General features: G+C 52.1%; 1 protein-coding gene and 1 long non-coding RNA gene across 2 annotated transcripts; one reads left to right on the plus strand and one right to left on the minus strand.

Moving 5' to 3' along the window:
- Nucleotides 1-2,665: 2,665 nt before the first annotated feature.
- Nucleotides 2,666-4,226, minus strand: LOC120695908 (brain acid soluble protein 1-like). Its single transcript, XM_039979116.1, has one exon. The coding sequence runs from the start codon at nucleotides 3,976-3,978 to the stop codon at nucleotides 3,004-3,006; it is 975 nt and encodes a 324-aa protein (XP_039835050.1). The 5' UTR covers nucleotides 3,979-4,226; the 3' UTR covers nucleotides 2,666-3,003.
- An 8,048-nt stretch (nucleotides 4,227-12,274) lies between these two features.
- LOC120666480 lies at nucleotides 12,275-13,382 on the plus strand. Its single transcript, XR_005671758.1, has 3 exons — nucleotides 12,275-12,436; nucleotides 12,784-12,841; nucleotides 13,017-13,382. It is a non-coding gene; the product is annotated as an uncharacterized LOC120666480 (long non-coding RNA).
- Nucleotides 13,383-13,772: the final 390 nt, after the last annotated feature.

Raw genomic sequence — 13,772 nt, forward strand, 5'->3', positions numbered from 1 at the left:
GTCGCGAGATCCGTGTCCTCGTAAGGCGAGTAGATTTCGCCGCCAATCTTGAGCGCCGGAATTGGCTCGTTTCTCTGAAGCCTCTCCGGCAGAGTCTCCATCCCTGCATATGACAGCAGAAGCCAGACATAGGAGATGTACTCCACACCAGCGCCAAGGCTTTTGGTGTGTAAGGCCTCCTCCAAAGGTAGCGCGGAGGCCAGCTCTTAAATTTTTTAGTCACTCAAACAGTGTAGAACTCAGGCGGCTACCGCTCTGCGGCGCGCTAGCTCGCTCAGCTCCCGAGATGGACTCCCTCTCTCACGCCTGTACTGTGCTGACTTTTCTACTGCAGCTATGAGCTACCGGTTGTCTCACCATTGGAGGAGGCCTAAGGCTGCCCGCACTGGGCTCTGTAAGCGATACGCAACGCAACTTACAGAGCCGATTTAGAGAGAAAAACGCTGCAGCGGGGCGCGCTACCTCGCTCTCTATGGTTGCGGGCGAGACTCCGCTCTCCAAACCCAGCGCAGATAGCGGCCGCGCGCTACGCCGCCACCGTGGCGCGGGTCCCACACCGTCCCGCGGCCTCGCTGCGTCCGCCCCGCTCGCCGCACCACCGCGGCCGCCCCTGCTCGCCGAGCCGCGCGAGCTCGGTCCGCACGCCGGGCCGCGCGAAGGTCGCCCCGCCGCGGGCCTCCACCGCCGCCGCCCCTGTTCGAGCTCGCGCCGTCCCGCCCCGAGCCGCCATGGCCCCGCATGGAAGGGGGGAGGCGCCGCAGAGGAAGGAGAGAAGGTGACGAGGGCGGAGAGAGTGCGGGGCAGGGGAGGAGAGGGAAGGCCCGGCCGCGGCGAGCTCGGCCGCCGCCCTGCGCGGAGCTCCCCGGCGCCGAATCCGGGCCGCCGAGCTTGAGCCGGGCCGCCGAGCTCGAGCCGTGCCGTCCAAGCAGGCGAGCTCGAGGGCCACTGCAGCTCGGCCGCGAGGAGGAGTCGCGGCGAGGTGGGCGCCATGGCCCCGCGCGGGAGGGAGGGCGCGCGCCACCGTGGGGGAGCTCGCCAGGGAGGGAGAGGGAGGGAGGGAGGCCGCCGCCCTGCCTCGCCGCGCAGGCCCGCCCCGGGCCGAGCAACCCCGCCGCCGGGGGCAGGGGTAGGGACGGGCGTCCGCCCCCCGCGCGCGGAGCGCGGCCAGAGATGAGGAGGCGGCGGCCGCGAGGAGTGGGGCGCAGGCCGCGAGGAGTGGGGCGCAGGCGCGGAGGAGGACGCGTCGGCGAGGCAGCCCGCCTGCGCCGCCGAGCTCGCCTGCGGCACCGTCCCGCCCGCCCGCCCGAGCGAGCCGCGTCCAGCACGCGAGTTGAGGGAGCAGAAGGGGAGGCTGCGGCGTGGACTGCCCCCTTCGCCGGCCTGCTGGCCACGCCGCCGCGGCCGTCGGGCGCCCCGTTCCCCCCGTTGCTGCCCCGCCGCCTTCGCGGAGCTCGCCGCCGCTCCCGGGAGCCCTGGAGGCCGCCATGGCCGCGGCCTCGCCCTGCAGTGGCCGCGCGCTCCTCCGCCGCGGGGGGCCGTGGCGAGGGAGGGAGGAGGGCCGCCGGCGGGTGAGCAGCAGGGGGCCCTCCGAGCTCTGCCAGCCACGGGCGCGGGGAGGGCCGCCGGGGAAGGCCGGCGCCGCCCACTCGCCGCGGAGGAGAAGCAGGGGAGGAGAGAGACATGGGGAGAGGGAGTGGATGGGTGGGAGATAAGGTTGGGTGGGTCCCACTCGTCAGGGATAGTAGAAGAGGTGGGTGGAATAGATTTGAGTAGAAAATATAGATGACTAGGATATAGAGAGTGAGATATAGAGAGTGAACGAGCGCGGAGAAACTGAACGTAGAGTAGAGAATCTCGATTACCAGGATGGAATATTCTTTTTAGAGAGTGAATTTAGAGAGTGACGAGTGCGGAGAGCCTAAGTAGCCTCTGTCTGCACCTGCAGAGAAGCAGAGCATCTTCCCCCACACACTTGCCTCGCAGCCCCCCCAACGCACACACCCACCTAGCTAGGATGACGGCCCACATCTGCTCTTCAGTATGATCTTGCTTCATCAGCCCGACTTGGGAGGAGCTGGTGGTTGGGCCCACTCCGCAATTAGGGTCCACAAACACCTAGTGAAATGACACGTAACTAGCAGGTGGTGCGCGGATTTTGGCTCAGCCCAACATAATAGGCAAACGGCGCTCCTCGGACAACCCCTGACCTGACCATGCGGTCAGACGTCCAAACTTATTCTTGATGATAAGCTAGGTGAAAAATTTGCATTTCTGTGGCGTCCACAACTTTCAAATCAGGGATTGTAGTTTCATAGCAACGGAGCCAAAGAATTATTTACTTGCTTTTCTACCTGTGTATGACTGTATGTTTGCCGAATCTCCATTTAAAACTATGCATTATTTGCTTGTTTTTCTCTAATTCTCTTCGAGTAGTAGTTATTTCTCTCTCTTTTTTTTCCATTTTGATGCTACACCGTAAGGGTAGTGCGAACCGATATGCGCAATCAAAAAGAAATATTTGAACAGAATTCTCTCACCAAAATGTCCAACTCGGCATTCATGTTTAAAAGTTTGACAATTGGGGAAAAAACATGACATTAAGTAAGGTGTACTGCAGATATACAAGGAGAAAAAAAAGGGAATCCAATCCTCTCACAATCCAGGATGCCAAACAGAGACTTCTTACAATCGAAAATTGTTACAATCCAAATTTTTAAAAAAAATCTATAATCTGCAAGCTGCTTTGCACAACCACAAGCTAAAACAAACATGTCAACTCTGCCACGGGCCTCGGTCTTGCTCCAGCACAGGCTCACCATGTAGGCACATTCATCTAAATGGGCCTCATGTTGTGCTTAGCCAGCCCAATCATAAGCTTCATTATTATTAGTGGATAATTAATAGTAGTAGTAGTAGTTAGGAGGGGGGAAAGGACGGCAGATTTTGCCATGGAAAGAAAGAACGTCTTTGAACAGGCGGCGAAGCCCCGCGCCGTGGCGCTCATCACTCTTTCTTGGTGTCGTTGGCGTCGTCGTCGGGAGCGGTCTCGTCGGACCCCGGCGCCGGCGCGTCGGCAGAGTCCCCGGCCGGCGCATCGGCATCGGCGGCGGAGGATCCAGACGGCGCCGGCGCGCTGGAGGCCTCGCCGGACGAAGGCGCATCCGCGGCGGCCGCCGGCGAGTCCGCAGCGGCGGGGCCGCTGGCGCCGCCGCCGTACGACTTGGACGCGGCGGCAGGTCCCTCTGCCGCGGCGGCGGGGGCGTCCGCCGACGAGGACGAGGCGGGGGCGTCTGCCGACGAGGACGAGGGCGAGGCGTCGGAGCCGGAGGACGGCGAGGCGTCGCCGCCGAAGGGCGCGGCCGCGCCGTACGCCGGCGCGGCCGCGGCGTCGGAGGGCGGCAGGGCGATGTCCGCGGACATGGACCCGGAGGCCTCGGTGATGAGGTCGAGCGTGACGCGCAGCAGCTTCTCGAACTCGAGGCTGTTGCCGACGATCTCGTCCTTGTCGGCGCTCTTGGGCGCGTCCTTGCAGGCGTCCTCGCAGGTGGAGGTGCCGCCGAGCGTGGAGGCGAGCCAGGACTTGAGCTCGAGGAACTTGCCGTCGGTGGGCTCGCGGATGAGGCCGTTGAGGTGCGCCATGGCCTCGTCGACGTCGTCGCCGCAGGCGTCGAAGCACTTGAGCAGGGCGGGGTCCTTGGTGCTGGCCTTGCCCTCCTGGGACGCGCCCATGCCCGCGCCCTTCCCGGCCGCGAAGGCCGCGAACAGCTCGGCCAGGCGCCGCGGCGTCGCCTTCTGGGCATCCGCCTGGCTCTCCGGCGTGGCCGTCAGCCCGTCGGCGCAGATCTTGGGGAACTGCGACTTGCTGCACGCGACCTGCACGCTGTCGGCCACGGTCCGGGCGGCCGCCGCGCCGGAGACGAGGACGGAGAGGAGGAGGAGGAAGAGAGGCGCCAGAGAGGAGCGGCGAGCCATGGCCATGGCGCAGGATGATGCTCGGATTCAATGGAGCTGGATTTCTTTATTTGCGTGGCTGTTCTGCTAGCTAGCTCCTGGGGTACGGTGCTTATATACCGTGGGGTTTCCCAAGGCCACGGAGCGACCTGCTCTTCGTCTTCGTGTATGGCATCCCGCCATTGTTGGAGAGTGGAAGGTGGCATCCGCGACACATGTTGGGTGGTCTTGGGTTCCCAGGATGACGAGGGCCTCCTCCGACAGGTGTCCTCGTTTTCCTTCTTTGGCCACACTGCAGATGTGTGGCTCTCTCTCATCTCACTCGGTCAGGGTTGTTTCAACGTTCTTGCACTGGCGTTATTCGCCAAAACTGTGCCACCACGAGGACCTTGATTAATTAAGAAATAGCAAGGGGAATATTTTAGCACCTTTCCCAATTATTTGTTGCACACTGAGACTGAGCGTTTGTAAACCAAGTTGTTCGTAAATTCCTCTTGTCTGGGCTTGGGGCCAGTTTATTCAAGAATTTAGACGGGTAAAGTAAATCTGTAAAGGGTAATAAAATGAAGAATCTTTTCGGGAAATGCCAACCTGTTCAAAAATAGATAAACGAACCTATCAGCTGTCGGTACCCTAGCCTACTCCACACAATAATCAATCTAATCAAGTTGCATACTGGAAGTTGGATTGGAAGCTTATCTGTGCACCGGGTTCGAGTCCTTGTCTGGGCATGACTTACTCTTATTTTGCTCCACAATACGACTAGGTCCATAGAAATTTGCCTTATTACCCATTCTTGAATATGAAAAGCAATTTACTTCATTCAATTCCAGTAACAACTCGTTTTGCATCCACAATTAACATATGGTCCGCGTAAATACAAAAGATTGCATATTAATACATGTATAAGACATGATTAACCACTGCTCATTTTATTTTGGTGGCTATTAGTGGCGGAGCTAGGGGGCCTGGCAGGGGCCATGGCCCCCCTAACAACACAAATTTTGTTAAGTACCCTTTAATATTAACTTAATCTTAGCTCAAGTTCTTAAGTATATTTTTAAACTCAGCTCAAGTTTTTAAGCAGATTTTGATCTTAACCTACTTCAGCCCATAATAAAAGCCCACAGTTTTATTCGATTCCTCAGAAGTCTGAATCCACCCTGATCATAACTCAGAATCCACCCTGATCAGAAGTCAGAATCCACCCTGATCTCTACTCCCACAAGGTCTCTCCGTTCTCTGTGTGTGGTTGAGTGGAGAGTGTCAGCGGACTCATGTCTCACGATTAGCATCCCACGAATGCACGACATGGCACCAATGGCAAGCAGACAGGCAGCCACAGCCGAGATGGACGGTAACAACAAACCATCTGCTCTATTAATGCAATCACAATAGACATATCACAGCCATGGCTTATGTCTATACTTCTCCAATTTTAACCTTTATAAATAATTATTATTGATATGGTATGCTCTGTAAACATTATTGATTTCATATCGCATAATATAATATATTTTTTAAATTAGGCCTAATTTTTGCATGAAACCAATGCAAAACTAAAATCAACAAGATATATTGACTCCCACTCCTATTTTTCTTTGTGAATTGTCATTGCACCATTAAGTAACATATAATGTGACTAGGTAGTGCATATTAGTACGGTCAATGAAAAACTAGTACAGTCAATGAAAAACTAGTGCAAATTACAAAATTCTTGTATCTGTAAATATTATCGGAGTTTATTCGACCCGCCGGCCCTCCTTTAATTTTTTTTCCAGCTTCGCCACTGGTGGCTATATACTTCTTTTGATGTAATCATGTAACACATGTCGTCATGTTTTTACCAGCACTCGTAGAAATATGGAGTTTATTTTATTCTCCCTACTATTCATCGTTTGATTAGCTACTACATGATGTGCCAAGCCTCTGCCGGCTTGCCGCCATCCAGGGTGAGCCTGATGCCCTGCAGGATGTGCACACATCCGTGTTGGGGCTGCTCGCCGGCGCCACGATCTGGACTTTCTCCACTCTCCATGTATCGTTTCGACTCCCGATAGTTTCTCTTCGCTGCTCGTCCTCCTGGCGGCAGGCGCGGCCGTGTCCGGGCTACCAGCAATCAGTAGCGTAGCCAACAGTCTGGCGAGCCATGGCGGCCGCCAGACCTGCCGCCGGCGAACACCCGCTCCTCTTGCGCGGCCAAACCCCGGTGCAGCTCCATCCATTCTTAGCTCTCTGTTCTGCTCGCCACCGGTAGAATTTGATCCTAGCCATACACTGTAACAGCCCACGGGCTAGAGTGGGCCGGGCCAAATTCGGAGCTACTGTAGCAGCTACTGTAGCGGCGCGGATTTAGTCCCGTACTGGAAGTTGAGTCGAGTCCAGACCAGCTTAAATACCAGGCCCAGGAAAATTGAATAACTCCGGTTGTAACTTTTTGCTCGAAGCGAGCGAGGACGAAAGCGCAAGAGAGTTATTTAGCAGGTGTGATTTACTCAACATGCAGAGTAGATCTTAGTCGTTATCCCGGATCAGGTCGTACGCCGTACGCACCACTGTTAACATTCACTATTACAGAACAGGTCTTTGATCCTATACATTTATCCCGGTTATGGTTCAACTCGGGATTAATAAGATATTTTGTCCAGGTTCTAAAATCTAGAGTTGGTAGAAGGCAAAAAAAAATTTATTTTGTCCCGGGTGGGCAATTCAACCGGGACCAAAATGTCCTCTTTAATCCCGGGTGGAGTTACCACCCGGGACAAAATGTTTTAGTCCCGGGTGATAACCCCAGCCAGGACTAAAGAGGATCTTTTAATCCCGGTTGAACTGCCCACCCGGGATAAAATAGGTCGGCTCCGACTCTCATATTTTATTTATCGCAAGCTCCCTCTCTGTCTTCCTCTCAACCTTATCTCTTTCTCTCATCCTCTCAGCCACAACTTTCTTCCTCCATCATCTTCTTCCCTCCGTTAGCTTCCTCCGTTGCTCAGCGCCAGGGGCCGGCGAACCGCCGCCGCAAGTGGTGCTGGCGAGCTGCAGCGCGGGCGTGGGCTGCCGCCAGGCGCCGGCAGGGACGCGGGTCGGGGCTGGCGAGGCGCTGCCGACGCGCGAGGCTAGGCTCCGGCGGGGACTGATGCGGGCCGCTGAGTCGTGCCGCGCAGCCAGGCGCCGGCTGCCATGGGCCGGCCCCAGCTGCCGCCGCCACGCAAGGACCGGCGCGGGAGGGTGCCTGGCGAGCCGCCACCACAGGGCGCAGCAAGCACAGGGGGGCGGGGACTCCTGCCGCCATGGGCCGGCGAGGGCAAGACTGGCGACGAACTTGTGCTTTGTTGGTGATTTTTTTTGTTTGTGAATCTTTGTGTGATGTGAATCAATCAATTTTGGATTTGTGAGATAAGATGTGTTTTCTTGTGTGATGTGAATCAATCAATTTTGTTGTGTTTTCTTGTATGTACTTATATGCATGTGATGAATTAGATCATTCATTTTAAGATTACAATTTTGGATAATTTTTTAGATTAGGAGAACTGGCTCCCGAACACGAATGCCGGAGCTAGCATGCCAGAGCTAGCGAGCTTTTTTTTCTGTGAAAAATGGCTTTGTTCCCGGTTCAATAGCCATCGGGATAAAAAGATTTTTACATTTGTCCCGGCTGGATAGTCCTGGTTGAAGAACCGGGACTAAAAGTTGTTGGGAACCGGGACTAAATGAGCATTCTGCCGCTCTGCCGACGGCCCCACCCTAAGCCTCCTGCTCGACCTCTCCACCTGTGAATCGATTTGATTTGTCGATTAATCCTTCCTTAGTGTTCTGGGGACATGGGGATTGCATTGGTCGATTATCTATCAATCGATTGAGAGGTGGCTGCCGCGCAGGGTCTGGTTTCATGTCGTAGTCCAGCTGTCCATGTAACAGCACCGCTTCTTCAGCGCGTCCATCAAGCCGCCGCCGTGGCCTTCTACATGGACGACGTCCGCGAGGTCCGGCGCTTGGCCGCCATGGGCGGCGGTGACCTCCCCTCCAAGCCCATATCGCTGTACGCCACCGTCTGGCCGGGAGCCTCCACCTGGGCCACCTCGCGCGGCCGGTACGGCGTCAACTAGGCGTCGCCTCCTTTACGGACATGGCGCTCCTCGGCTGCCGCGCCGACCCCATCGGGATGGTGGCCGGCGACGTACGGGCGGCGGGCCATCACGATGGTGGAGAAGCAGCAGGCCATCCGGTAGCAGAACATGCATGGTCTACTCCTGCTACGGCACGCTGCGCTACCCCACGATGCTCCCGGACGGCGACGTCGTGGAGTCGGAGTGGAGGCGGTTCAAGGACAGCGGGCACCTCCGGTTCGCGTTGCGCCACCGGGCCCGCGCCGCTCCAGCAGGGGCGCCGCCGCCAAGAAGCAAGTGGCGGACATGTAGGGATCCGAGTAGTCAGGGATGGTGGTGGGAGGATGTAGCGCACGCGACATAGCATCGATCAACTCCTACGCCTGCCACCAGCAGTACAGGTCAGTACGGGCACGAACATGCAAGTGTGAAGGGTAAAATGACACCTACGAAATATATCTCTTCTCTATCTCTATCTACTACTAAAAAGAATGATTGGGAGAAAAAAACTTAGTGCGACCTTAGCCCTGTCTCCTGTGGTGGCTCTGCCAACTAGGAATCTCACCCGTCCGATCCTCCCCCCGGTGCGATCATCGCCTCCCCCCGCCGGTTCCCTGCCCGCCTGACCGATCCACGCACGTCCGCTCGCCAGCCCTGCCGTCGTGCCCTCTTTGATGCCATCGCGACTCCACTGTCGCCAGGGGCGGATGCACACCCCGGGCCACCCGGGCCATGGCCCGGGGTTCGGCCCAAATTTTTTTCATTTTGCAGTAGCTTCTACCTCTGGACTTGGATCAATTGCTGAAGAAGGACTTAGATCAATTGCTGAAGAAGAATAAATATATTACTTTGCGATGATGTTTTTTGTATGTTATCTATCTTTCCGTTTATATTTTCATGTATCTTTTGAACTGTGATTTTGTGGACGACTATACTTAAAACTCGGCCCGGGGTTCGACTCAATCCTGATTCCGCCACTGACTGTCGCCCCGCCGGGCCATCCCGCCGCACGGACCTACATTCACCTCGATCCGCCCCCGCGCCTGCTCCCGGCCGCGCCGCTGCAGTCGCGCCGGCATCGCCGCACAAACGGAAGCCGCCACCGCGCCTCTTGCCTGCGCTGTTGCGCAGCACCACTCCTCAATCGGCGGCATCTCGAGGGCACACTGAGGCTCGCGGAACGCCCCGCGGCCACACTACTCGTCTACCCTCCGCACCCTCCGATCCTCACTCGTTGCATCAGGAGGGACGCCAAGGCACCGGAAGTGCGAGAGGAGAATAAAAAGTCGGCCAGCCAATCCATGAGTCCGCCACTCCCTTAGCTGTGTGCAGGGGATGCCGTCGCCGAGGCATGGTCACGGACCACCCCGGCAGGTAGCGGACTAGCATAGCGCAGGTGTGCAGCGCAAACCGCAAAGATCTCATCATCTGTCGTAACACTAACTGTCAGCCCCCTGCTGGAGGACATGCTAATCCTGGACTTCGTCATCAGCCCTGCTGACGGAGAAGCTCAACCCCGTGTCTCAATTTTCATTTAAGGTGTGTTACTGTTTTACATACATATGCTTGTCGATTTGGGAATAATTTACTCCTTGTAACTGTCATCTTCTAATTAAATTTTGGCATGGCAGATCGTGCAATAGATAAGAATCGCGTCCCCTTGATTAATGGTAGAAAATTTGATCTGTTACGTAGTCAAATAGCAACACATGCACATATCAGACTGTTTGGGCACTAATGAATAAGTACTGTTTGAGAGAATGTCAACATATTAAAATGGGTAGCCATGGATACAAATTCTGCTGCATAGTTAAATAGGTATCCATGCTGAATCTTGTTGTGAAATACTAATTCTGCTGCATAGTCAAATAGGTATCCAATTATCCTTGCTAAAACTTGCTATGAAATACTGCAGGTCACCAAAGCTTGACCAGACAATCAAAAGTAGCAGCAAGAACGTCAATAAATATTGACCGGAGAGAGTAATCAAAACATTTGAAACCAGATTGTTATTCATTCTTTACTCCCACCTTGCTTCAAGAATTCTATCTGGAAATGATAGTAAAAGAAAGGATTATACAATGAATTTTGATCAGGTAGCAAAGAATCTCTTTTCAAGTGAGCATGCGCTTTCATATTGGACTGTAGTTTACAAAAAGTACCCATTGTGTGTGGTGGTCTCAGATTGGAGACTTCAGTTATGTGTGCTAGAACTGGACTTCAGTTAAAAACATAATGTTGGTGCTTGGTGACTGCAGACTTAATATTCATATTTTCTTCACCACTTAAAGGAATACAAAACTGAATGCTCATATGAATTCTCTGGATTGTTCATTTTGTTTGCAGAGCTGAAAGTCTGAAATGTCCATCAACATACATACCTCACCTGTACCATCAATTATTCCATTTTCTTATCTTAGTGGCACGCAAAGGTACCATAAAATTATTGTACTTTTGTGTTTTCTTCTATTACGTTTGTGGTTGCCTATGCATGCCATAACTTGTTTTTGTTGTGTAAGTATTTAAATTAATTCGGCAAATCTTCCCTTCCGCGTGTGAGGACTATATGTGTTTTTTTTTAAGCCGTGTGAGGGCTTTGTGTTAGTAAGCCAATTTGTGGAGTCCATAACACATTTCAAGAAAGGTGTTGGGAACCATGCTCTAGCTGTAGCTCTAAGAACATTCCTACTGGTACAACCCCTGCCTGGATTATTTTTTGAGTTGTATGTATTCTCGCTAAGATAAGCCGTTGATAAGACACCAACCTTCTTAAGTCACTATTATCGTTATCAGAGATTGTCTACGTCAGTATAGATGTATTGGCGCTTATCAATAAATTTATTGGTGCTTATCAATAAAATTCAGGGATGGCCTACAACTCTACATCGGTGTATCCATATTGGTCCTTATATGTAAATTTTGGACTTTGCACACAAGTCATTTAGTGTTCTTTTTCTCTTCTTTATAAATGAAAACTATGATCAGGATTATCAAACAATAGATGCTCAACTGGAGCACCAGTTCCCACTTGGAAGGCTTTCTGTTTAGGGTGGTTCCCGTGGAGGCGAAAGTAGAGAGCGAGATGAAAAGCGATAAAGTTGCACCGATTTTTACTTTTGTTCTATTGTATCACTTATCTAGCTATTTGTTTGCTTACTTTGGAATGGTGCACGAATATTTTTCATATCAAAGAGTATGTCTTTATTGTTGTATGAAATTGATGCTCATTCTCGATTGAAGCAGCAAATGGGTACCTATCTATTCATAGAAATAAATATATGATTGTACTTAATTGAATTTCCACATGACTTGTCAAGCTTGGTTTGAATGTAATACATTTGCAAGGTATTTGTATTTAACAATAAATATTTTGTCCGTAGCAACGTACAGGCACGAACCTAGTGGAAACGAAATAGAAAAGGGAGGAAATACACACAATGACGTAAAAATCAAGTTGCACACGTTTGGAATTTCATTTTTACAAAGTTGATGTTAGAAATGGCAAATCTGCGAATCGCGATGTTCGAATCCAAGATATACAAAGGGTGCATACAGCCACAGCCACGTGGATCCAGCCCCACGCGTAAGAGCATGGTTTATGGTTTCGTCTGCCGCGGGCGACTCAGCGACTCGGGCTGCGAGCTGTGGTGGCGGGTCCCACAGCTATTTAATGTGTTGCTCAATACGTGGAAGCAATTGAATGGAGAAGATCTGACTTGCTTCAGATTTAGCTGGCTCAAGCGGGCGACTCGACAGTCGCCTACTCCTTTCTCTCTCTTTCCTATTGGATGTCGCCTACTCCTTTCTCTCTTTCCTATTGGATGTCGCCGGCTCAAACTTCTCCATAATACTTGCTCTAAGTGACCGAATCCCCCTACTATTATTGGAAAGGAACCCGTTCCAATTCCCATGGTTCAAAAGGTGGCTTTTCCTTTAGACCCTCCCCACTCCTAAATCATTTGGTTCCAAAGACCAAAAGCACCTCAAAAAGCCAAACCATGCGAGCAGACCCTAATTCCGGTTTTCAGCTGCTTGGAGAATAATTCCTTGGCACTTCCGAAGAGTAATAAGCGCTAATTACGAATATAAGATACGATAAGATCGTCGCAGCATCGAACAATAATAATAAAGCGATAGATTTTTTACGTGCAAAGTGAGGCGACGAATTTGTGCTTCCTGCTATCCACCAAACTAATAGAACCGCCGGTCGTCAGCAGGTGCGTCACTCGCCGATCGGACGATAAATACCCCCTGCTCGCGAGTCGTATGGCGCTCGCCTGTTCGACGACTGCCGTGGCAAGCAGGCAGCTGTAGCCGTGGAAGCAGGCAGCGGGCAAGACGGCCGGATTGAACAACGAGCTCTCACACAACAACTAAAGGTATGTGTGGAAACGCAAAGCCCCAACCCACTCTACCTGAAACTTAGACCATGTTTAGATGCAAGATGTAAAATTTTTGAAATTGAATATTTAAACATTTGAAGTATTAAACATAGAATAATCGCAAAACTAATTATAAAATTCGTCTGTAAACTACGAGTATTAAGACTAATTAATCTGTCATTGTCTAATTATAGCCTAATTAGGCTCATAATTTACAAACAAACTATGCAATTAGTTTTTAATTTTGTCTAGATTTAATACTCCATGCATGTGCCGCAAGATAGTTTTGGAATTTTGAATTTTGCTTCTAAACAAGACCTTAATTACTTTTACTTGATTTGCAGTTTCTTGAAAGGATCAAAATGGAACTCTGCAGAGGTGGAGGTGGTAACAGCGATAAAGGTGCGGGATCAGATGATCTAAACACGAGCCACTCACTGGTGTCAAGCATAAAGATTCAAACTTTACTATCTTTATATATATATAAGTGGAAGGAGGGAATACGTAACAAATTGTATTACTGTCAATTGATTGCTTCTTGTCATACATGCATGTACATGTGTGTGTGGACTAGCAGCCTGGCTCGAGCATGACGATAACCCACTCCGACCAATTTCCAAGTTCCAGGAGAGGAAGGTGGCCATCATGGCGGCCGATAAGATGCACCAGCTGCAGGTACTCCTCATTCTCTCCGATCTTGTAAACTTGGAACTGCAAGAGCTAGTAGCAGAGCGGCGGCGGCGTCCGAAGCAGGGCGGATCCAATCACCCCTGTTGTTTTCCATGGATGAAGTAGACCAGGAAGAAAGGAGATGGGCGGGATAGATGAGTGCTCCAGGCAACATATTTGAATCCACCAGTGTATGATGGAAATGAAAAAAGGAAGTACCATATTGTAATATTCACATGAATAAGCTAATAAAGAAGATGCACCCTCTCTCTCTCTCTCTACAGATAGGGGGCGACGGTGCGGGAGGGCACGCATCCTCCCACCTGGTGATGTTGCCCCCCCTCTTCGGATCCGCCTCATTCCCTTCCATTAGTGCCGTTTGCAGCTGCGCGCCGGTGGAAAAGCCTAGGCGCCGCCGCTGCTAGGGTTTGATGGGGGTGGGAGCAGTAGGGGGGAGGAGAACGAGGGGAAGAGGAGTCGGGCTCGGGGGTTGGGGGAGAGAACGAGTCTGGCTTGGGGGTGGGAGGTTCCGGGGTAATTTTGTCTTGTCAAAATGTTCCTATTGGGTGATTCACGGTAGAAACTAACGGAAGCGAAGGTGATGTCAAATAGGGAATAAAACATAATGTGGATGTCAAATAGGGAACAGAAAATTTTTTGAGGG

Source organism: Panicum virgatum, chromosome 2K, assembly GCF_016808335.1.
Source record: "Panicum virgatum strain AP13 chromosome 2K, P.virgatum_v5, whole genome shotgun sequence".
In the NCBI taxonomy this organism is placed as follows: Eukaryota; Viridiplantae; Streptophyta; class Magnoliopsida; order Poales; family Poaceae; genus Panicum; species Panicum virgatum.